At 37.1% G+C, this 25,234-nt stretch overlaps 1 protein-coding gene across 1 annotated transcript in view; it reads right to left on the bottom strand.

The window, feature by feature from the left end:
- TUT7 (terminal uridylyl transferase 7) overlaps nt 1-25,234 on the bottom strand; it is a 37,163-nt gene that overhangs the window by 8,963 nt on the left and 2,966 nt on the right. The window contains exons 3-24 of the mRNA XM_071731710.1: nt 19,934-20,109; nt 19,228-19,344; nt 18,464-18,641; nt 17,984-18,072; nt 16,903-16,954; nt 15,042-15,111; nt 14,068-14,194; nt 13,237-13,356; nt 12,122-12,253; nt 11,160-11,340; nt 9,677-10,812; nt 9,410-9,560; nt 8,473-8,559; nt 7,517-7,617; nt 6,949-7,006; nt 6,149-6,252; nt 2,520-2,609; nt 2,317-2,430; nt 2,131-2,208; nt 1,318-1,495; nt 581-628; nt 385-476 (exon numbers count right to left, since the gene is read on the bottom strand). Coding sequence (XP_071587811.1) covers nt 385-476; nt 581-628; nt 1,318-1,495; nt 2,131-2,208; nt 2,317-2,430; nt 2,520-2,609; nt 6,149-6,252; nt 6,949-7,006; nt 7,517-7,617; nt 8,473-8,559; nt 9,410-9,560; nt 9,677-10,812; nt 11,160-11,340; nt 12,122-12,253; nt 13,237-13,356; nt 14,068-14,194; nt 15,042-15,111; nt 16,903-16,954; nt 17,984-18,072; nt 18,464-18,641; nt 19,228-19,344; nt 19,934-20,109 — 3,479 coding nt within the window. The remainder of the gene's footprint in view (nt 1-384; nt 477-580; nt 629-1,317; nt 1,496-2,130; nt 2,209-2,316; nt 2,431-2,519; nt 2,610-6,148; nt 6,253-6,948; nt 7,007-7,516; nt 7,618-8,472; nt 8,560-9,409; nt 9,561-9,676; nt 10,813-11,159; nt 11,341-12,121; nt 12,254-13,236; nt 13,357-14,067; nt 14,195-15,041; nt 15,112-16,902; nt 16,955-17,983; nt 18,073-18,463; nt 18,642-19,227; nt 19,345-19,933; nt 20,110-25,234) is intronic.

The following is a 25,234-nucleotide window of genomic DNA, read 5'->3' as shown; positions in this document are numbered from 1 at the left end:
CCTTACGTGCAGTTGAATGCCCAAAAGACTTGATGAAATTAACTAGACACTGGCCTCTTTACAGGCCACCTGCTGACCATCAGGTTGCAAACTCTTTTTTGAAACTGCAGTTTTAAGAAATGGTAAAAGCTGGTTTTGATAGGAACTAGAATATTTAAGCCAGTACAACAAAGCTCTAATTTAGTGTTCTGCAAGCCAGCATATTCTACATGCAAATAACACAAAAATATTACTTGGTGTTTTTGTACCTCCTACAAAAATTTTCTAGAGTACTGTTGAAATTTGAAAATGAAGAGCTTAAAGAGAAAGTAACCATACTCCTGTAAGTAGTAACTTATACACCCAAGAGCATGCATATACTGCTTTTAGAAGCAGTAGACTTACCATTTTTGATGGATATTCTTTAGGAAATATTTTTATAGGGGTACCAAATACCCTCCTGCCATTGATAAAGGCCTTCATTATAAAATTTGTCACTACGAAAGAAAAAAAAGATCACCATCCAAACAAACAAGCTAGTAAAATAAGATCTAAGCCAAGATCTTAATTTTGCACCCAAATTTCTTAAAAGGATACTTACTTTTTCTTGACAATCCAGCTCCAAGATTGTGGTTTAAATCAAAGGGATCTGTACAAAAATTATTACAGGCATTACTGAAGTCCAGGGTCAGATCAGCAACGTATGCATACAGTTTAACCACTGTGGCAGCTTTTCACAGTGCAGAATTAATATACTGAAATTAAACCATTTGCAAATGTATTGAAAGAAAATTAACTCAGGGGACAAAGGATCACAGCCATCATCTGAACTGACTGGAGTATTGTAGAAGAGTAAGGTGAATGTGCAGGCAAGAAAGAAGGAATTTTTTCCACAAAAGTCATATGGGCCAGAAAGTGGTTTAGAGAACATTTCTCTAACATTTCATCACTGAGAGAACATAGTGTTACTTAACTGTACTTAAGCTACATACACAGGATTAAATAGGTCATGTAAATACAGACTCAGCTAAACTTAGTATTTGTCAGAAAACCTCAACTATATTACTATTTTTTTTTTCTAAAGGACTGGTTAAATTTATTTTTCTCAGTTACTATCATCATTACAAGCATGAAATCTTTGCAGCTCCTTTTCAGTACAGATAAGCAAAATCACAAAGCTAAGAATAATTTTCAGCACTACTGAAACTCAATGGGAAATTTGCATAAGCAAACAACTTATATCTAGCAACATAAAAATAAGTAAGCCTTGTGGAAAGAGCAAATTTTTCACATGGCATTAAAGAAATTCCACATAGTTATGTACTTCATGTATTTTACCTTCAATTACAATGTATTTAGAGGTCCACTGCTTCTTGAAAGTTGTAAGCAGTTTTTTTCTCCTAATGCAGATGACATGCTCTTTGAAGTCAAATTCTTCTGTGTAGAAACGAAGAAGTCCCAGCCACAGCTGCCCAACAGATTCAGTATTTTTGCCACAGTCTGGCCAAACATCTGACTGGAAGATTACAGAAATATCTTTACTTTCATTACTGATATTAAGCAGAATAATTTTCATAACTTGGAAAGCCAAACAACATACATCTTATTTTATAAAGAAATCTAATTGATTTACACCAGAATACTTATGTGTTTCTTAAATGGTATTAATAATCCTCTACTGACTTTTAAATATATTTTAAGATATTAGCAACAAAATGGAGAATTCATAAAAATTGTAACAGTAGGATGTGCCTGGTGTATAAAAATGTATTCATTCACCTTATGTGCTTATTTAATACAAAATCATTGAACAGGATTAACCAGCTATGAATAGATATGCTGGTGGTATTTGTAGGAGTTATCTCCACCCAGTAATGCCACACACAAACCAATCACCATTACCACCTTAAAATAATTTTTAAAATTTATTTTTCCAGATTTTGCAGATTTTTTTTTCACAGAAGAATTCCAGTGAGTAGTACTCTTAAAGTTTTACAGCACGAGAATGGAATTTTTAAAGTAATAGCTACTCTGCTTCCATTTCTATAGTCAAGCACCAAATCTGAGGACAAGGTTTTTTAAAAGGAATTATTTTCTATTTGCAAGGTTACAGGTAACAGCATTTCAAGTTAACTTTTCCGATTTACTCACCAACTCCTCTATCTTATCAAAGAAATAAACGTTCCAGCCATCAACTAAAATTTCAGGCTTTTTCGGTTCTTTGTATATCTGAAAGCAAATTATTAAATTAATTAAAGGAGCCTTTCAGACTCAGCACTGACATCTTTCTGGTCAATACCGTGTACAGATACTTGTTTCTTTCTTTATATATAGTACCTCTTGAAGAACAGGGATGACAGGTGGATTTCTCTGTTGAAGAAAATAGAGCACCATAAGAGTATATGCATAAGAAGAAAGGCTGCCTCGTGATGCATCTCCAATGTCACATATCTAGAAAAAGAAACATGATTGGTATCTCTTACATTTATTGTTTCTGGCAGCAGGTACTGCTGCTTCTAGAATATATGATACATGCATACCTTTGTAAAGACTTTCATTGTGTAACACAGATATTTTACTCTAGGATCAATGGCTGCATATGATGACAGGAGTCTTGTGTTATGCAAAGCCTATAAAAATAAAAAAAGTTTTAGCGAAAATACAGGAGCTTTGAAGGAATGAAGAAATAAGCTGAAAACATGAAAACAAAAAAACTTTGTGTGCTCAAGAAATGCATATATGAAGCCTTGTGCAGAATCTATTTCAGAAAGGAAGCATTTAAGAATGAGGTTATCCCTCCTCTGTTAAAATGCTGATCATTACCCTTAATCTGCACAGAAGTGGTGTGAAGCAGCATTCACAGAACAGTACTTCAGAAAGAGAACCTTGGGAACCATTAATGACAGTGGATGCAGAGAAGGCATAGTTACTGAATGCTTTTTTTGCTTCAGTCTTTCCTATTCAGGCCAGCCTCCAGGAGTCTCAGACTTTGGAGGAAACAAAGAAAATTTGGATGAAGGAAGACTTCCTCTTGCTTAAGAAGGATCACTTTAGAGATCAGTTAAGTAAATTTGGTATCAATAAGTCCATGGGTCCTGATGGGATACAACCACAAGTGCTAAGGGATCTGGCAGAAATCATTGCTGGGCCACTCTCCATCATCCTTGAAAGGTCCTGGAGAACAGGTGAGGTGCGTGAGGGCTGGAGGAAAGTCAATGTAATTCCAGTCTTCAAAAAAGAGCAAGCTGTAAGACCCAGGAAACTACAGTTAGTCAGCCTCACCTCCATCCCTGGAAAGATGATGCTAATTCTGGGCATCATCTCAAAACATGTGGAGGAAAATGAAGTTATCAGGAATAGTCAACACAGATGCATGACAGGGTAGTCACGTCTGACTCATCTGATAGCCTTCTACAACGGCATGACTGGAGAGACAGAGGGAGGGAGGGCAGTGGATATTGTCTACCTTGACTTCAGCAAGGTTTTCAACACTGTCTCCCACAGCATCCTACTACACAAGCTTGGCAGGTGTGGGTTAGATGAATGGACAGTGGGTTGGACTGAAGACTGTCTCAAAGATAGAGTTTGGAGGGTTGTCATTAGTGGCACAGTCTAGCTGGAGATCAGTAGCAAGTGGTGTTCCCCAGGGGTCAATATTGGGTCCCATCCTGTTCAATACATTCATCAATGACTGGGACAAAGGGATAGAGTGTACCCTCAGCGCTTTTGCTGATGGCACAAAACTGGGAGGGATGGCTGACACACCAAAAGGCTGTGCTGCCATATAGCATGAACTGGACAAGCTGAAGAACTGGGTAGAGAGAAACACACGAGGTTCAAAGAGCAAAGGTAGGGTACTGCACCCAGAGAGGAATAACTCCATGTACCAGTACTGGTTAGGGGTGACCTGCTGGAAAACAGCTCTGTGGAAAAACTCTGAGTACCAGTGGACAGTAGGATGACCATGAGCAAGCAATGTGCTCTTGTGGCCAAGACCAATGGCATCCTGGGGTGCACCACAAAGAGCATTGCAAGCAGGTAAGGTTCTCCTCCTTTTCTGCTCTGCCCTGGTGAGGCCCCATCGGGAATACTGCATTCAATTCTCTGGGCTCTCCAGTTCATGATGGACAAACAACTAGTGGAGAGAATACAGTGCAGAGCCTCTCAGATGATTAGGGGACTGGACCATCTACTATATGAAGAAAGGCTGAGAGAGCTGGTTCTGTTCAACCTGAAAAAGACTGAGGAGGGATTTTTTCAACGTTTATAAATACCCACGGGGCATGTGTCAGAAGGATGGGACCAGACTCTTACGTAGTGTCCAGTGACAAGGGGCAATGGTCACACTCTAGAACACAAGAGGTGCAACCAAAACATAAGGAAGAACTTCTGTACTGTAAGGGAAGCAGAGCACTGGCAGCACAGGCTGCCTGGACCCCACTCTGTGCAACCTACTCCAGATGAACCTGCTCTGGCAAGGGAGAGGCACTAGATCATCTCCAGAGGTCCTTTCCAAGCCCTAACATTCTGTAATTCAGTAACCTATGCAGAAAACCAAGTGAAGGGACAGGTCAACCAAGGCAGTGATGCTGACACTGCTATTGATTTGTGGTCCCCAACACAAAGAACTGTTGGCTGAGAAGGGCGCGGCTGGTGATGAGGGAATGTCTCAAACACTCACAGAAACTCCTCCCTGAAACAAAACCTCTCAGGAAGGAGGGAGTATTGAAACAAAGGGAAGATTGTTGAGGAATATCAGGAGCCTATGTAACCGGGAAGAGTTACAAGAATTGAGCTGAAGAGGAACTTTGAGAGGTAGCAGAGAAAACATTGTGCCACAAGGCATGAAGTCAGCAAAACCTGCTGTAACTGAGAAAAAGGTTAAGATGGCAGTGGGAGACCATGACCACTGATCCAATTCAGAACCAGAAAGACTTAACCCTCCAGCAATGAGCACATGTGCTGATGTAGAAAGCAAGAGGGGACAACCAGGTCAACAGTAAACATTGTTGCAATTAAGACTGAAGGTTCCAGAAGTGCCAGAGCCAACAGGGGAAAGCAACAAAGTTTGGGGAGTTCCCTCTCTCCATCCTGGACACCTGTTAGCTGGCCCAAGACTTGACTGAGACTGATGGATCTGCCTCTCTCCCCCTAACTTTTCCCCTCCTACTCTCTCTCGCCTTTTTCCTTCCTAACATCATTAAGTAAGACAAGGCCTACCATGATTTGTATCATGACTTTTATAACCCAAGTATCAGTCTTCATAAGTACATATAATGACAGCCTTTATGAATTATTACTTCTATAGTTATAATTAAAGCTAATATTTAAATATGGATCTAGAGTGTTGCTGCACCTTAATCCAACCAAGCGGATTCACAAATCAGTAACCTTGCCCCTCCACCTGTGGGGCTGGATGTAACAATATTCTACTGAATTTTTAAAGTATTTGGTAGAAGGTAAGTTCTTAAACCAAGAGATTCAAGCCCAGAAATTTGAGAGCTATTAACTGACCTATGTGTGTAACTTCAAGATAATTTCCAGGCTTGCTTAGTGTCTGAGGTATCTTCCTCAAGCTCTCCTTGAGCTCATAAAAAAAAAAAGAGCTCATAAAAAACTACAGAAAGATTAATACATGGCTCTAAAACTTACTTTCCCATAATGTATCAAAGAACTGCTGTTTAAAATTCAGAGACACTGCAAAAAAACCTTCAAAACTTGTATTTAAAATATTTAGCCAAGAACTCATGTTTTATTGTAAATTACAACACTTGTTCCAGTTCAGGCAATCTGAGTCTAAAATTCTAGGTCTCAAGACTATAAGCAAGAACCATGATGGGAAGTGGGGTGTAGGAAAGCTGAAGTTTTATTATTTTGTCTCTCATGTACAGAAAAACCCTAAGCCCACTATTTCTTACTATTACTGAAGAACTAATATTTTATTAGCCAAAAGACAATTCTAAAGTCACAATTGTACAGCTATGTTCTTAGTAAAATTAAAAAAGGCTGTCCACAAATCTGAAACTGCAATAAATAACTGGAAGCAGGCTCAATAAGCAGACCCACAGGAGACCCACAGTCTTCTACAAAAAAAACCCCAAAACAACCCAAAGCAAAACATGAAAACACAAAAACAAACAAAAAAAAGCCCGAAAGGAGATCACCTTACCAGAGTATTATATAAACTGATGTCTACTTCAAGACCACTTCTGACATGGAAAAATTTGACAATGGGGACTTTAGCAGTTGTTATAGGCAAAACATTTCTTAAGCCTAGGATGAAATGTTTAATAAGTGAATGACTGCAATACAGTTGTAAATGTATCAAACGACTCTACAAATAGCTCCAAACTGTAGTAAAAAAGCTACAGAAGAAAATCTTAGTTGACAGCAAAATTGTATTTCAGTTATATTTTAATATTGATCTTAGGCATTTGCCCAGCTTGATTAATCTGCTAGATATATACAAATAAAGGCTTAGAACTGGAGTAAAATATTAAGCTTTTGATACCTGATAGACCACTGATAGTTCACTGCAATTAAATTAAAGTCATGCAAGACACACTGAAACAAGCACTATGAAATGATAGTTTCTTGTAGCAAAAAGAGAATTCCCATTGCAAATTTTTATCAGCCTACCTTTTTCTATTAACTTACTAGGCACTGAATATAGAAATACAGCTTAACTAGTGACACGAACTCTGAATATTAACTTAAGGTTTGTTCTTATGTACATCGGTTATAAATATACTGTATGTCCAATTCAGGTGCCATCCTGTAATATTATAACCTCACAGACCTACAACTTCGCAGAAAAAAGTAATCCAAATGTTCTCAACATAGAACCTCTTAGTAACACTAAGCTCTTCAGTGGTTTTATCTTAATAATTTTAATGTATAGCACCTCAGAACATTCTCACTAGAGCAACTGAAGTCACAAACTGAACCATTAATTCTCATGACAGTTACCTGACTGTTTGTTGAGAACTTTTGCTAAGTCTTCAATGATTCTGATGCAGTCGAGCCCCTAGGATATTAAGAAAAAAAAGTTGAGTGTATCTGCTGCACATATTTAGGCAAAACTTTTATTACTCGCCATTTAGCTTAAAGCTGTGTAATTGAGAGTTTCATATTATACACAATTAAGTGGAAGCCAGAAATTATTTCAAAATGGACACTAGATAGTGTCTTAACATATACTAATAAAAAGGTTATAGTATGCATGAAAAGAGATCAATGACCTTTTTCACTGTCTCCCATTCTAGACTTTTATGCTAGGAAGTGAATTACTTATCTGCACAGCTATGGTTAGAAGTAACGGTAGTGCAGAATTAAGAAGAAAACTGACTACTGAGAGTAGTTCTTAAATTCATGCCTAGACCAACAGCAAAACACCTTAAAATAATCTGTCTTTGAAGGACCCACTCATATTTTCTTCTAATCTGAAAAGATTTAACAAGATAATAAATTCTGTTGCACTACATGAAGCGCATAACCATACAATTTTGCCTCTATTAATTAAAATTTTTTAAACTACCTCAGCAGTTTCCAGCCCATCCATTGTCATACAAATATCAAGGTCACTTTGTTTAAAGCCAAAGCCATTTTTTGAGGATCCAAATAAATTCAGCTTGGTTCCTGTAAAAGATGCGATAGGTTATAACCATGTATGTGTATATATATGTAATTCATAATCTCAAATTATAGAGATGCGTGTCTTTTACTACAGGCATAAAAACATTACTGGTTTTCTATGGTACATCCAATCTTATTTTCTTATCAACTTTGATCATGATGACGGAATCTCTGCTTTTATTAATTCAAATGAGCAGCCTGAGATATCCAGAAACAAGTTACGTTTTCAAGTGAAGTAATCATCAGCATGCAGGTCCAAGACGAAATCTGGTAAAATATGTAGGACTGCTCTCTACAGAGAGATCTTTAGGATATGGGAATTGTATGCCCACATACCAGGTTCCAGGTAAAAAAATCTTTTGAAGATTTTAAAAGACTATGAACTGAAGTCCAGGTGTTACAGCTAAGAACTCCAGAAACAAACAAAAAAATCCAAACAGTGAAATTCTGCAAGTAGGTCAAATATTGTGTCTGTATTTTAAAATATTCCAAAACTAGGAAGTGTCAGTAAATGCTTGATGTTTTAAAAGCAGACAGAAGAAATCTGTCTAATGAGTAAGGCCAAAGCAATAATAATACGACTGTTCCACTACTGCTCTGATTGGTTTTTCCTTAACTTGCCATTGTTACTTCCTATTAATGTATTGTATATACGACTAAGTTGCAAAAGACAAACCAAAGCCTTAAAAGACTTAAACCAGAAATTAGTATAAAGTAGTATAGAAATGCTGAGGAACAATATAGGTGAAATGTTCAAAACTAAAGTGTTTATTATGCTGACATGTTATGCTTTATTGGAAAAAGCTCAAAATACATACATACCAAAGTATAAATATAAGGATAGAACTGCTTAATTACCTGGGAAATCCTGCCTAATGAAGTTTTCCAGGTTTTGTCTTATGTGTTCCCGAGCCTGATCCTCCACAATATTTGGAGCAAAGTCATCTTAAAAACAAAACAAAACAAATTACAATAATTCAGGCAAACTGATATGTACAGACACAACATAAAACATTCAAATTAAATCATTCAAAGGGGTGGAAGAGAAAGAGCAAGAGAAGATTCACATATGAAGAAAGAAGCAAAGATGAGTAGAAGAGAAACACCTGTTCAAAGGAAAACATTATTTAGCGAAAAAACCATTAATTAGCGAAATAATGCATTTTTTCTTGTCAGAAATAGCGAGAGAGCCAAGGAGGAAAGTTGGGTCACTCTGAGAAGAACAAAAGTGGAGAAGTGTTATGAAACAGTACTTTGACTTCTTTTTTCATAGCACACAGAGCTCTTTACTAAAAACCAGAAGTTAAGCAACAGTATTCTTTACAGAGAGGGTGATCAGGCATTGGAATGGGCTGCCCGGGGATGTGGTGGATTCTCTGTCCCTGGGGATTTTTAAGAAGAGACTGAATGTGACACTCAGTGCCATAGTCAAGGAACCATGGTAGTAGTGGATCAGGGGTTGGACTTGGTCTCAGAGGTCCTTTGCAACCCAGATGATTCTGTGAAATGCAAAGAAATGTAAAAGCACCACTCAAAAAACCCTCCAGAATTTAAAACACTTGAAATTATACTAAGATGCCTTAATGGGTAATCAGACAGCCAGCATGTGGAAGATAAACCTAAGCAGTTTCCATTTCTCTAGATGCAAACTACTCCAAAGTCCTGCAATTGTATGCAAGAGATTTGGATGTAGCGCAGCAAATAAACTTTTAACACTGGTAGCTTGTGGTTATTTGTTAAATGTTTGTTCTTTTTCTACTATACAACAATATTCAAAGGAAAGAAAAAAACTTACAGTAACACTGGACACAAACTTGATCCAGAATATCTGAGAACTTGGGAGTCAGCATTGGCAGTGGGTCAAGCTCAATTTTCTTGAAGTCTTCTGGACAATCTCTCTTTAAATGACCTTCCCTTTTGCACAAGCTACATACCACTGTAGGAGACTGCATCAATGGAAAGCAAGATTAGTTTTAAAAGCTATTACGCTTTAATGAATTTGAGCAACTCTCTTATAAGTAAATGATAACTGAACATAAGCAGTATGTTCATGCTTGCTTACCTTGCCCTTTGTAAAGGCTGTTTTACTGAATTCATAAAAGAGTTCAGATTCTGAATACTGTTCTATTGCTGAATTCTCTTCAAAAAGGTTTCTCTTCTCAGTAACATCCTCCTGACTCAAATTGATCCTCAGCATTCCATCTGCTCCTTCTTCAAAATGTTTGCCTTCGTATTTACTGGGGATGGAAAAATCATCATCTTCTGATAGTGCATCATCATCATCTCCAGATCCAATGTATGCATTATCTAGTTCATCTCCAACTCTAACAACACCACACTCTCTCTGTTTTAGAAGACTTGGTTCTTCCTCCTCTTCTTCCTGATCATCTGAGTTAATAATTTGCAACATTTGGCTCTGTGTTGAATGTATGTATTTTCTGGGGGATTCATCCAGTTCATCAGTTCCTTCAGTGCTTTCCTCATCAATGTCAATCTTGTTATCCATTATGCCACTGCACTCTAAGCCAAACTCATCACTCTCCGTAAGGGCAGTGTTTTGAAAACCTTCCAAGTCTGAAGTACTGCATGTCTCTACATCATGCTCATTAGCTGTAACAGGGAGATCTCCACTGTCACTGTCTTCATCTATTCCCTGCTCAGTGATCAAGTTATTATTCCATCTTCTTTTTTGTTGTTCAAGCTCTTCCTCTTCTTCTTCCTCTTCATTTCCGCTCTCCGTCTCTTCACAGCTAGGTTTAAAATCCTCATTATCTCCAGAAATAACTTCCTCAATTATACAGTCTGAATCATCATGGGCAATTCCCAAATGACTTACATCATCAGGCAGTTCTTCTTCTGTGAGGCTTTCTGAGCCATCATAAAGTTTTGAAGGATCAATTCTATGTGCTTGGGCCATACCTATAGTCTCAGTTACGCAATCTTCCACTACTGCTGCATTTGTTCTACCATCCATGTTTTGCAACTCAGAATTTTCATGCTTTATAGCATGTTTTTCATGGTCCAGTGTTTGGAATTTCTTCTCATTAACATTTGGAGATGATTTTTTGCTCAATTTTATATTTTTCTTGTGAGGCAAGGCAAAATACTTGTAAGTTGCCCTCAGGCAGTGAAGAATATATTCATACACTAACTGGCTGTTCAGGGTTCTCGCCACATTTCTTTTGACTGAATATGGGTCTAGTAGAAAGGAAAAGAGCCAGCAGTGCAGAAGTTAACTTTTCAAAAAGGAGAATACACTTACATCCTTACAAATCTTGAATATGCTGTTACTCTAAAACACTGTCTCTGAACATTAGCGCTATCAATTGTGCTGAGGAGAATTTATAAGTCCACTTACTTACTTTGGATAATGTTGAAACAAGTACTCATATATTAATTAAATTGACTTTTTTCCAAAACATATTCTACCATGCTACCGGGAAACACAATCCAATACTTAAGAATTCCAGGTTATTACCCACATTGCCAATAGCCAAAACAGTAAATTAAAGCAACACCTCTTTGACGTTTGTTGATATATGTACCTTCCACAGCAATGCGCTTTTTTGGCCAGTCCTTTGATTCACGAGACACGGTTTCTTTGAGTCGTATGCTGATAACCAAATCAGACATATTGAACTCCAAGGCATAGAAACGAAGCAGTTCCACCCAGAGCTGACCAGCAGGTGCTGAACACTGCTGTTCTGAACCAAATACTAAGGGAACCTGTCACAGAAGGAAAGCTTAAATAATACTTAAAGCACTGGTGTTGACCTCTTACACTTCCTTACTTTAATCTGTAATGCAATATTAAAAAAACATATACTTGCTTCTATAGCCCCATAGTTGTAATAAAAGCTGCAAAAAAGCTGAGACAGTATAAACTCAGATTACAAAATTTCAAAATGAAAGACAGCATCAGTGATAAAGAATACTATACATTACTAATACAGACTGCTTATTTGAGTGTTTATGCCATAATTTGTAAATTTCCAAGAAAACAGTCCATCTAATCTGATTGGACAAAATGGATTATATTTTTAGCAAAGCCTAAACTGTACTGTTAACTATGATAACATGCAATCATATAGCAATACTGTGTCTTGCAAAGGTATTACAAAATACATAATTGGTAAGAATAGTTCAAAGTTAGAAGGAAATGTATTTTCATATGCTTTACCTAATTCTGAAATAAAACTGCTTCAACTCTATACACTATATTGTCCTCTGACAGATTTAAATACTTCGGTCTTACCAAAGAGTTTGAAATAACATCTATTTTTCTGGCAGCTTCTTAGTGCCAAGAGGCAAGCACAGTAAGCATGGTATCAAGCAGTCATGCAGTCTCTTAGTTCAGCTCACAGTCTTGCAACATAAGCTCAAAATAAAAATTGAAGATCTAGAAGATGGGGTTTTTTTGTTTTGTTTTTTTTTTTTTGTTTTTTTTTTTTGGTGAGAACAGCACTGCCTGCTCGACTACTACAGAAGTCAATTAAATGGTTCAAACCTTGCCCCTTCTAGGGGAAGCTTCTTGTGGAAAATCAGAATCATCAGTGGGGTTATGTTCCCAAACCACAGCATCATTCTCAACTTCTTTCAGGTGAAAATTAATTAATTTGTTTAATGAGAATCCTCCAATCTAAAGGAAACAGAAGAAAAAAAATACAGCTAAACAATAATGTGAACTTTAAGTCTTTCCCCTCCACAGTAGTAAGCCAAAATCAAACAAGAGTTTAAAAATAGCTGTTCCAAGCCAAGAATTTGCCTCAGTCTGCTTCTCTCCTCTCCTGATACTTCTCTGCAAAAAGCTATCAAGAATTCAGTGCTTTTGGAAAGGTATCCACGTCATAAAACCTTGTTCTTTGCATATTACCCAAGCGTTGATATGTTTGTTTTTTTTTATTCTGTGGCCATATACCGTAGGACTTTTCTCTCATTCAGTGCAGAGAGTGGAGAGGCTTTGGGAATACATCAGTGATGTGCTGAAGGAAACTTTCAACTGCAAGACCCATGTAACTGGTTATGGAACCTGGAAAATACACACCAAATATAGCAGGTGGCTATGTGCCACGAACTGTGTTCTGGAAAATTGTGTTCTGTGTTTGTGTCTATAGTACAACTTCCAATATCAAGACGCATTTCAGCTTCTAAACCAAAGAAATACATTCTCCAAACACCTAGTCTGATCCATTAAGCAGATACCACACCAGTGTGCTCTTCAACCATGATCTACAGTTTGAAGAATTAGATGTCAAAATCTAAGATGTTGTTTTGGAATGCAGCTTTGTGAATGCACAGTTCTCAACAGTCTGGAAGAAAGGCTGAAGAAACGTAGAGCTAGGCTGTTATGAAGGGTGTTAGGCAATGCCCAGCCCTCCTTATTCACAAAAGGAGCAACATCTTATTAAATGGTTAGCATTGTGAATTGCATCCTTTTGTAAGGATGTCTGCAGACAAGCAGACAAAGGTCAGGTGTAGTAGGGATGAATCCACATTCATTCTGGATTCCTGCAGAATTCCTGGCTTGTGGCTTGCTCAGAATAGCAAGAATCTAACAGGTTACACACCACCACAAGTACTTACTCCTCTCACTGACAGCACTTGGTATATTAATGTACATACCCATGATCCCAAATATACAGGTAGAAAAGGCTCTTTCCTCTGTTGTAGAAAGAAAATAACCATTAAAGCGAACACATAAGGTGACAAGCCTCCCTCTTCAGGACGATCAACACAGCACAACTGTAAAGATAAATTGTACAATCATTAAAGTTTAAAGTGATATCGTGAAAAATATTCTTTAAATTACTGTTCAGAAGTCTGTTGCATTAAATACTGGCATAAACTCTTTGACCTCTTGTGAGATGGACCTCGTTCTCAAGGCCTGCATATTTACTGTAGTCACATTACTATCATATTTTCAGTGTAACAGCTACAGCATGCAGCCTGGCAAAACAGACAACATACAATACATTTGCAAAAACACTGGCACATGTAGATACAGTATAAGTTTTTCAATGTTTTTCTTAAATAATATTTTAATTGCAGGCAGACAAAGTTTTGGAGCAAGTTACTTTAATTCACAAGAAAGTTTTCATCTACACATGGAAACAAGCACCTTTTTCCTCCATCTTCTTCATCATGAATTAAGTTTATGAGAAACTGGTAATTTAATTTCATACACATCGCTCTGACTTGCTGGTAACAGAGCAGTATACTTGCAGACTTCCACTAGCTGAAGCTTAAAATTCCACTCTTGAAATTTACTGATACACAATTATATAGCACACAATTACACAAATTTTATAAATTATAACAAAATACCCTTTTCCCAACTCTTTTTTTCTAAAGAAATTTCCAACTGTTTTCTAAACCATATCTACAATCATACAGCACAGTATCAATGTTCATTCAATATTTATTCTCAGATGGGGCAATACAAATTGCTCTTACCTTTGCCCAGTACCTGAAGGCAATCACTAAAGGTACTAGAGTAGGTTCCAATTTTCCAAGTGTAGCCAAATGATTTGTTGTCAGAAAAGCATTCTCATTCCCTGCACTCACTTTACAAATAAGGCCACTAAAACCCAAAAAGAAACAAAGTACAAGATCTTAGGGCTTTTGTAAGAACAGCCATAGGTCAGATGACATCTCACAATACAGTATAGCAGAAGGCTGTACAGAGAGCCATTAAAAGAAGCATGGAAAACCAATTTGATTTATGGTTAGGTTGAAAATACATTCATTGTATTTTTTTTTGTAAATGTGCTTCAAAATACAATTAAAATCTAAGTATTGGTTTCAAATTACATTAATCCACTGAACTACATAAAAATTATGGTACTACTTTCCTTCATGAATTAGAAACATTTTCCCACAGCCCATCCATCAGAGAACAGTTTCTGTGCTGTATCCACAGCGCAAGAAACACTTTCCAACAGTGAAAGATCAAGCTAGCAGTAAATAACGGGTAATATTGCTGTATCAATAGCTGTTTATAGGATGTTTCATGAATCTTACATGATATACATTAAATGGGCAAAATAAAATGCTTTTCACTTGTTTAAAAAATACTGGTGATGCTAAGTAATCTGACCTTGCCCTTACAAAAATCTGTAAGTTAATACGGTATCTACATTAACTATACAGAAGGAAAGTTTCTGCTTAAGCAGTTATCCCAAATGGAAGGGTAAGGGTACATGCTGGAAGCCATAATGGTTGAAGGGATTGGGAAATACACAGCTGAGGACAGAACAACCCTTACCCTCTTATTCTAGGCTAGGAATGACTTGCCCATGATTGTTAGTTTGTGTTTCAAGATCCATGGAACTGTAATAATTTAGTACAGAAACGTCATTTTTCAGATGTTGGTACATATAATTTACATTGCTATATACTATTAGAACACACAAAGTGACAACTGAGACCTTTGTTTCTCTCTGCACACCACCATGGGTATTCTAGCATGGAAATCTGCATCAACTTCCGTAAAAGATTCTAGGGAGAAGAAAGAGGAAGAGGAAGCAACGTTAAGCATGGTGTTGGCAAAAAATATGTTTAACAGGGTACAATTAAAGCAGCACAGCTAGGACCTCAACTTCTTAATAAAATTACTAATCTTGATATGGTAAATAACTTAGTACATCTGTTAAATTAATCTTGACACTCTTTTAAATCAAGGTTTTCACACTTGATGGGAAGAGTATGGTCTATATGATAAGCACCCTATATTAAGAAAATACTCAGGAGAAAAAGGAAATGTTCAAAATTCATATACACTGTAGGTATAATTAAATAGATATGTTTTATTTAAGTGCTGACTTGAGTAACTAATGCATACAGACAAACTGTAAACAAAAGTAAACACCTATAAAACAACGTTAGTTTGAAAGAAGAAAAAAACAGAACATTATGTCAGCACTAGACAGAAAGAAAATAACCAAGTTTATACTCCCTGGTAATCCAGAAATACTCTAGGCAAGTATACAAAAGGCTTACTGATACAATGTAATGCATTCTTGCTATTCTTAAGTTTTCATTTTTTCCTCTCATTTCTTACATAGGTTTGCAATTACCATTCTGCTACATTTTTGGCTTAAAACTAAAAAATAATAATGTCACTGAAGTCCCTTCTCCAAGTGGAGTTTACTGATCCAAACTGGACTTAATTTTTAATGTCTGACTGTTTCACTGGGCCAGGTAGAGGGGAAACTACAAAATAATTTTAGATACTCAGCTCAGAAATTCTGAAACAAGGTTTTCTTGGTGTTAACTAACCATTTAGACACCTGACTTCCTCGAAGAACATCTTGATTTTGCCACTGAGGTAGCTCAAACACCTGATGTTCTGCTCCTGTATCTTCTGGCTCACAGAAAAAGGCTTTGCAGACAGTGTTAATACAAATATTGCTTCCTTTCAAAACACATTAGAGATCCTAACTTCTTCCAGGATCTGGGCCTTCATTCCTCCAGTCTGATTGAAAAATAATCAAGTGTTCAAAGACTATAAATGGCCACTTGACAAAACAGGATGATACACATCCAGTGTGTGTATGGGGAGGGTGAGCCAATGAGAAAAATTTCAGTGCATAAAAGTATGCATGTTTAATACACATGCCAGGAATCATATGGTCTGATTTCCCAACTGTGGGCATATTAGCAAGACAAGAAAGTAGTAAAGCTGCATTTTGCAACCTGCATTTAAAAGGACAGTATCTTTGTCATCCTTGAATTTTTTGCCTACATATGCTCAAATTGTTTTAAGTGCATTTTTAAAAAATCTTAAACTATATTTGCCTGTATTCGAGCATATACTTCTATTTTTTACCTGAAAAAAATCTTGTGTCTGTATGCAGCCCTTTGTACATCGCCTCACTGCAGTAACAGGCAAGTGCACACAATTACAATCTGAAAGTATGTTACCAAGTGTCTGATCATGTGCTGGAAAAGCTTAGGCTATTTTCTCTGTTGTACATGGTTAATGAAGCAATCTGGAGAAAGAAAGGCAGCACAGCCTACCTTAGGTTTAATGACATCTTCACTTATAATGTAGAAGAAAACCTCCCACTAGTAATTTCTCAAATAATAGGACTTCAATAGTCATAACACTGAATACCAAACCAAAGTTAGTTCTGCAAATGTATTCTTTCCTGCAGTATTTTTAAGTCTCACATAATTCTAAAAAAAAACAGAACAGCATGTAGTTTACCTGTTCAACAAAGGTGGAATTCAACAATACTAAGCCAGTAATAGTTTAACAGCATTGAGAAGGCAGCAATTTTTTCTTACCACTTTTTTGAAGAATTTCTTGCACAAGTAAGAGAACATCTGGCTGAGTCATCTGTCAATAAGAGTAATGAAGCAGTTTTCATAGCTGTCAAAAAGGTGATTTCCCACAACTCAAAAAACACCTTAAAACATCACCCTAAGGCACTTCCTTATTTCTTCCAGAGTGGGAAGCAAGAAGGAAATAAAATAACAGCAACTGAGAAAAAAGCTGCTCTTAGTCCTTAGTTACCATTAACTGTATCAAAAGGAACTATGGTTAATTTTGAGGAAAAAATCACCATGGAGTAATTTTAAATAAAGCTTTTTTTAACTCTATGAAATACCTGGTAGTGGAAAAAAAAAACCAAAACAACACCGAGATATTATTTCAGAGTGCTTAAATGACTGGCTTCTCAAACAGTGTATCTACCTCATATCAAATATAATAATCACAGCTTTTTTAAATTATAGGAACTTCATTAACTTGGATCATTAATTTCCCCTACTTTTCCACCTTTCTTTCCCAAAGGAAATGTTAACTTTTAACTATGAGACTGCCAAATCAACTACTACAGACATAAGTTCAAACATGGAATCAAAACCTTTTAACAGTCCTAAATTTCTCTCTGATGTACAAGCACAAAGATGTATAGGAACAACTAGCATGGCAAATCAAGAATTCAAATTACTTCACATACAAATATGATGTAAGATGGGTTCATAGCTATCACAAACTCTCATGTCTATATATTAGCACAGTAAAAATAAATGATCACAGAAGTGCCACTTAATCCATCTGCAAGAGAAGATAAAGTGATTTGTCTCATAGGACTGTTAAGAGTACATACTTTACATGATTTCAGTTTTTCAGAAATTAGGTATGATAAAACAAAAAGTTGTATTATATTACCTGATCATCACTGGTGTACTAAGCAAGGAATATTGTCTTACGATCATCTTAATGTGGTAGCTCTGTTATACCCAACACATTTTCATAAAATGTGCTACTACCACACTGTAAATTGTATTTAAACTACAATCTACATAAAGGCATAAATGTTCTAAACCACCTAGATGTACTTAATAAAAAGGTCTTACTTACACTGGCAGGAAACTGGATATCTATGTTTATGTCTGAAGTTTTGAAACCAAATCTGCTATAGGAGGAGCCATACAATCTTAATGAGCACTCTGCAACAAGAAGAATTATACTGCATTTACTCTAAACCCAATTCTCAGTCTATAGCAATTTTACAACACTGTAAGTAGATCTTGAAATCTACAGCTAGGTTTGATGACCACAGGAAATAAAGGGCTTGCCAACAGCACGGATAAGTATCCGCTATACTGTTGCTAGTAGAGGCTTAACATGGAGGTCAAATGCCTCCCATGAGCTCCGTAATTTAATTATGATTGTGTAATTGTTATATTACCACATCATGTCACTCAGACTAGTAACTAAATACACTGTTTTAGAATTTAGCTAGCCAAGTTTTTGAAGTAAGTTTTCACTTTATGAGCTGGTTTTCATTTTCTTTTTAAATTGCCATTTCTAGAATTTAAAACAAATTTTGAATAATACCTGGCAATTTTTGACGTAGTAAGTTTTCCATCCTGGTTTTAATGTTGAGCCTTTCTTCTAGATCTTCATTATTTAAGCCAAACTGCTGCACTACATTTTCTATAGCAACATCAATAGCTTTTATCTGGGCAGGTGTTGGAGGAGGCAGAGCGGTCAGCAGCTGTTCTTCTTGTTTTTCCTTTAGAGATAATAAGACTGACACTTTAATGATTCCCTTGAGCTGCTCCACATGCTAGAATTGAATGAATGCCTGCAACTCATCCCAAGTAATACCACTATAGGTTTTCCAGATGTCTCTAATTCTGCCATACCAACTATATTTGCTTATTGCTATTCTTTATTGCTCTGGACCTGGTCCCAGCTCTTCATTTTTAAAAGATGCCAAAGAGATATACAGTATATACAGAAATATCAGTAAGAATACACTTAACTAGTCTACAAGAACTATAGAACAGAAGACTCAGCTGTTATGGCCTTGAAATTATGTTTCAGTCACCAGAAACAAAATACTACTGAGTTATACTTTAAATAAGGATGACTTCTAATAATAATAGGCATGAAGTGCACAAATCAAATTACCAAGATGAGAAAATACCAGGTCCCAAGTGGACTCTTTTTACCAGTATCACTAAAGTTGAGTTTTTAAGAAGATTCAAACCAATAAACATAAATGTGGAATGATTTTAGAGGCAGTGCAGATTCACTGTCACTAGTAGGGTGATACACAAATCTGCATTTTAAACTTTTCATTGTCCTTTACTTACCTTCAGGCTTCTCTTGTGTCTTTTCTCTTTAATGTGCTTATGAGCAAAAGCCACCGACTCAATCAAAACATCGCACAATTTGCAGGTATATTTTGCTGATGGATAGCTTCTAGGTTGCTGAAATAAAGATAGTAAAAAACTCTAAAATGTGGGAAGATATTGCCTTCTTTTCATTCAAGACCCTTGCTAAGTTGAATGGCTTCAAATCTGAAGTTCCAAAAAACTCACTCTAGCTTTCCTAACTTGATTTTTACAGGAAAAAGTTTGCATGTCAAATATAATGCCAGAAAAGTCTAGTACTGGGTCAATCAAGTCCACCACCTTGTATTTTACAGTGGACAATACCCAACGCCCATGGAAGAATATATTAACTGAAGAAAATATACAAGAAACTTTATCTGGTCCACTGCCTTGGCATCTAGTGATCTGATGTTAACTAATTAATTACAGGAGCAGCCATTTTTTGTGCTCAAGTTGATGCCAAACCAAGATCTATTATAGCAAGATAATAAAAAGCCCACCAAAATATTAAAAAAGAATAACCTGCTTTCTCTTGATAATTCATTAACGGCATCCATTTTTATGTTTTATAAATGCTGTAACTATACTTCCTAGCTACAGTCAGAGATATGGCTAAAACAGTACCCTTTATATTGAATTTACAGACAAAAAAAGGAGAGGACTACACAAGCAAAGATAGAGGCACCTTCTTCAGTCTATAAATGTGGTCTCGCTTCAATCGTTCTTCAGCTTGCCGCAACCCTAGAAGTTCCTTTTCCGACAGCACAGATTCATCTATGACTGGACCATTCACTTCATCTTGATCATGCTCATCTTTTCTAATTCTTCTTGATCTTCTTGGTTTCCTAAGCTTCTTCGTTTCTTATGAAGAGTTATGAGAGCAAATATGTCAAATAACTTCAGAGTACCAAACAGTTGGTTTTTTTTTCTTTAATTACCATTCTACTTATGAGTGACCCAAAGGAGATAATAACTATCCTGCACAGTTTTATCATCTGCTCTGTGTAAGCCTGCTAATAGCAAGCATATATATTTGTACCATAACCTATAGCACTTTTGTTCCAGAATACTAAAAAACACTAATTTGTCCCACTGAGGTCACAAACCTTATTTAGATAGCTTCTTAAAACTGGCAAGAATAGAAAACTAAATGTAGTCAATTTCACTGGTTAGTTGAAACATATGTATATATCATTATAAAAAGACAGAATATATCCATATATTTTAGGATGCCTTGTCAGGCTTAGGTAGATGAACAAGCTAGAAAGTGAACTGACCCATACATGGCTACAAATATAACAGAATTAATGAGTGCAGGCCAACATGAGTATTTTATAAGAGCTAACAGCACTGATACAGCACTGCTATGGCCTGACATACAACTATTATCACCAGTAATAAATGCTTGTTAATGTCACTTGCCTTTCAATTAAAACAGCATATGAATCAATACTGCCTTCACATTATTAAGTAAGGCGGAAACCACCCCCCTCAACCAATCCTATTGGCTACATAAGTAATGAACTTCCTAGGTATTTGCACACTTTGCTAAACATAGCTATGCAACCAGTAGAATTATGCTGAAACAGCTTGCTTTGTTCACTGCAAAAGTTCTGGAATGTAAATACCACTTCTACTTTTAGGCAAACTTTGTCATCATTTTGAAGCAGGAATTGTTACTGGTCCAAATACCTGTAAAATAATCTCAGAAATTAATATACATAGGCCAGATTTTCACATGTGGTTTAAGATCACATCTGTAGATGAATGAATTGTCATTATAGTTGAGTAACTATACAGGATGTCCAGATGCACAGAATTTCTAAAGTTCACCGATTCTGAGAAAATTTATGCAACTTCCTTTGACTGAGAATGATAATTTATAATAATTAAAAACCAACCAAACAAAATAAAAACAAAATCAGAGATAAAACATAACTGTTCTATCAAATACATTGATGAAGTTTCTTTCCTTTGATCACTGTGTTTGCCTCTAGTAATTGGTAAAAGGGAAACAACTTGGTTGTGTATTTTTAACCAGTTGTTTGCACTAAGAAGCGTGCATGCTTTAATGCTGTAAACAGAGCAGGATAAAGATGGCAATACAATTTGTTTCATCAGCAATACAAGCTTATGTTTCGAAGGTTGCCAGGACAGTATGCCAAAGGAAGCTCTAGTAAGCAGAAATGTAAGTCTCAGACTCTGAACTTCATCCATTCCATCTTTTTTATACACTGATTCTCATCAGTTACCTGACTACATTTTTACTATCAGTGCGGACAGTGCTTCAAGAAAAATGTATTTGTCCTGATTTGGGCCAGAATAGAGAGAATTTTCCATCTGGTAACTGCTTTCATCTAGGTCTGTTTTAAGTAGCTGCACGTGCTGAAATTAAAAGCAAGTTTCTCAGTTAGTGTCTGCTTCTAGGATGGATAATGCTTGGTGTTTATTGTTACGGTTAGAGAATTGTATGCAGAATGAAGGCCACTGCTGGGTTCTGAGGAACATCTTATTCTCTGGAAAGCAAAAGGGAAGGAGTGGACAAGACAAACGACCAAAATTGACCAGAGTATTCCATCCCATGCGCATTATACTCAGTATAAATTTGCGGGATCACGAGGATCAAATCCCCTTTCCCTTTGCCCTTCCCTTTGGTCCTTCTTCACCTGTCCCTGGTTGCTTCAGCATCCTGGGAAGATTCCATCTGCCCATCTGCCTGTGGTCCTGATCCATACCAGCCTGAATCTGTGTGTTCCTGCCTTCAGCTCCTGGCTGCTGCTGACTCCAGGCATCCAGCCTGGACTTTCCCAGGGCTGCTCTGCAGCCTGGGTGGCGATGCGAGTGTTACTGGGTGGAAGGAGGAAAGTATGCGATATCGTTTTGATGTGTATTCGTATATATTTAATAATTCTTACTTTCCTGTTCATTACTGTTTCCTTAAAGCTGTACAGTTTAGTTTCCAGCCCATAAGTCTTTCTCCCTTATTCTCCTTTCTTTATCAGGGAGGGGAGAGGGATTAATAGAATGCATTTGTCATTCGGTTTAATTGCCAGCCCAGCGTTAAATCCTGACAGTATTCAATGAGCAACAACCTGTTTATCAACTATTTCTGCAACAGACTAAGTAACTTGAAAAAGAAACAATTTTAGTAATTTTTTGCTACTTGACACAGAACTGAAGCTTTTGCGTGGGCCCAAGAGGCGTGCTGTGGCATGCCCATGCTTAGCAGCAGGATGAACCAAACTTCGTCAGTCCTTAGTAATGCTCAACTAACTTGTTCTTAAAAGGCCTTCAGGTACCTTCTCCACGAACTGCCCTGACAACTTCTGTAGTAGTTCACTAGCTTTACCATTAGAAATTTTACCTTCTCTCCTCATCTGAACCTTTTTTGCTCAATTTTAGGTGCAATGCTTTGTGTCCTACCTACTGGAAAAATGCAAGCCAGATTACTGCATTAACTTTTTAATACAATTCTAGACAACCGTTAGTATGCCTTCCTGCCCTTCAGAAAGTATTTGGGATTGTTTGTGTAGTTTGTTTTCTACCTGTTGCACCATTCCTCTTGCTCTTCTTTAGACTGTTTAAATTTTATTCATTTGGACAGAGTGCCTAAGCTGGACAGAGTATGACAACTGAGACTTAAACAAAAAGGAGAAGTTCAGGCTGCAAGTGTGTGTTTACACCCCATAACACCATGACATTGACTATTCATTATAACCTCCCGATTTGCTATGATTTCAGATTCTAACAGCTTTCCCTCCTGTCACGGTTTAACACTGGCCCGGCAATTAAACCGAGTAACAGACGCTCTCTATTAATCTCTCTCTCCTCCTGGATAAGAAAGGAGAGAGAATAAGGGAGAGAGACTTACGGGTTGGAAACTAAACTACACAACTTTAATGAAACAGTAATGATAAATAGGAAAAATTACTAAATATATACAAATATACAAGAAAAGGGATACCACATTCCTCCCCCCTTTCCCCCAATAGCTCTCACGTCACCACCGAGGCTGCAGGGCAGCTCTGGGAAAGTCCAGGCTGGACTCCTGGAGTCAGCAGCAGTTGGGAACTGGAGGCAGGAACACACAGATAAGGGCTGGCACGGATCAGGACCACAGGCAGATGAACGGACGGGATCCTTCCAGGGTGCCGGGGTGAAGGAAAGGGAAGCAGGAAAGGCAGGAAGGGCAGGCAGCCGGAAGCAGGAAATCAGGAAATCTGGCTTGGCCCTCGTGATCCCTCAAATTTATGCTGAGGATGATGTATATGGGATGGAATGCTCTGTTTGGTCAGTTCTGGCATCTATCTTGTCCGTTCCTCCCCAAAGGAGGGATGCAGGTGGAACCTCTTTATGTTTTCCTCAGAGCTGAGCAGTGTCCTTGGCTCTGCACACCAGTCTCTAGCAATAACTATATACAGAGTGTTATCAGTCCTAGAAACACAGACTGTCTGAGAAACTTGCTGTTAATTTCAGCAAGTGCAACTACTTACAAGAGACTTAGCTAAAAGCAAAAGTACAAGACAGAAAATCACCTCTATCCTGGCCCAAACCAGGACACCTCCTTTATTTCTAAAGCTGACATCCCTACTTAATTGCATTTGCACATGCTTCTTTTATATTTCATCCTGTATGTAGGTCATTTCTTCAATTGCGCAAAGTTATTCTAATTCACCTGGCTTTTCCACATTGAGTTCCTACCAGCTCCACAGCAGACTGAAATTTAAAAGCACACATTTAATGAGCTTTCCATCTTCACACATCATCAGTGTGTGACAAACATTCAACAGAATAGAATCCTTGCAGATGCTTGCTAAATGCTGTCATTCTGGCAGAATTTATGGTAAGTATTTTCTGAGTAAAATTATGTAATTAGCTCTGTAAGTCTCTTGCATTAATTTAACCTTGACAATTTTCTTCTGGTTTACTTACAGGACTGTCATGTAAATGAATGCCTGAAGTACTACAGTACTAGCACTACCAATATCTATCAACTGCTTCTTCCACTGGGACTTATCACCATTTTAAAGTAAAAATCAGAAGGACTTGACATACTTCTAGATAGGTAATTTTTGGCATAATTCTAGACAAATCCATATTTACATCAACTGACCTCTTTTTTTGCCTTTCAAATACTTGCAGTAGGTTACATTACTTGTTCCAGAATAGGTTTCCAATACTGAAAATTCCACTTCTAAGATAGGTTTGCCATTTCCTGTATGCCAGTAGCTCCAGTAGCTCATTTTTTCTTAACAAGTTATCATGTATGATTGCTGGTGGTTCCAAAAATCTGCTTCAGTGAGATTCCAAAGTTTCACAGAACTAAGTTCACTAGACTCAGCAAATTCAAGAACAAACTTGTGAAAGCATGCTTCTCTGCTCTCTCCTCATCTGAGACTGACCTTAACTTTTCAGCCTGCTTCTAACAGTGAAAGAGACTGGGCACTTGCTCACAGTTTATCTTTTTAGTGACAGATGCTAACAAGGCAAAGAGCAGAAAGTCCAGGGATTAAATGCCATCAACCCACTATAGCTTTCCTTCTCATCAGAGAGGCAGATCAATACTGGCTATGGCATTCAGACGTAAGTGAAACAAGACTGATTTCTTGCTAACAGGCTGTTGTTCTCTGTTAGCAGCACCTTATCTTTGCCTTCATCTATTATATTTTCTTTAAAGCTTATTCTTTGTGCTTTGATCTACTTACACTTCCTCATAGTACTCACAATCAACAAAGATCTTATGATTCTGATCATTGTACTCTCCCCTAGCCTGTTCCTTCTTGCATTTCAATAATTAGCATTTGTAGTCTCATCACTAGTTCCAATTGCCCCTAGAGAAGTTCAGTGTACATGGAGAACTAGTTCTGTTACTGCTGTATTACTGTTACTGGTATTAAGCTCTTGCAATACCTATGAGGCATTGTTTTCAACTTTCATTAAGACATGTTGTTACAGACCTCATCCAGAATCTTACCCTGTATTACCT

This window comes from Heliangelus exortis, chromosome Z (assembly GCF_036169615.1).
Source record: "Heliangelus exortis chromosome Z, bHelExo1.hap1, whole genome shotgun sequence".
NCBI lineage: Eukaryota > Metazoa > Chordata > Aves > Apodiformes > Trochilidae > Heliangelus > Heliangelus exortis.
Note: the sequence above shows the minus strand (reverse complement) of the source record. Positions and strands in the feature narration are given on the sequence as shown.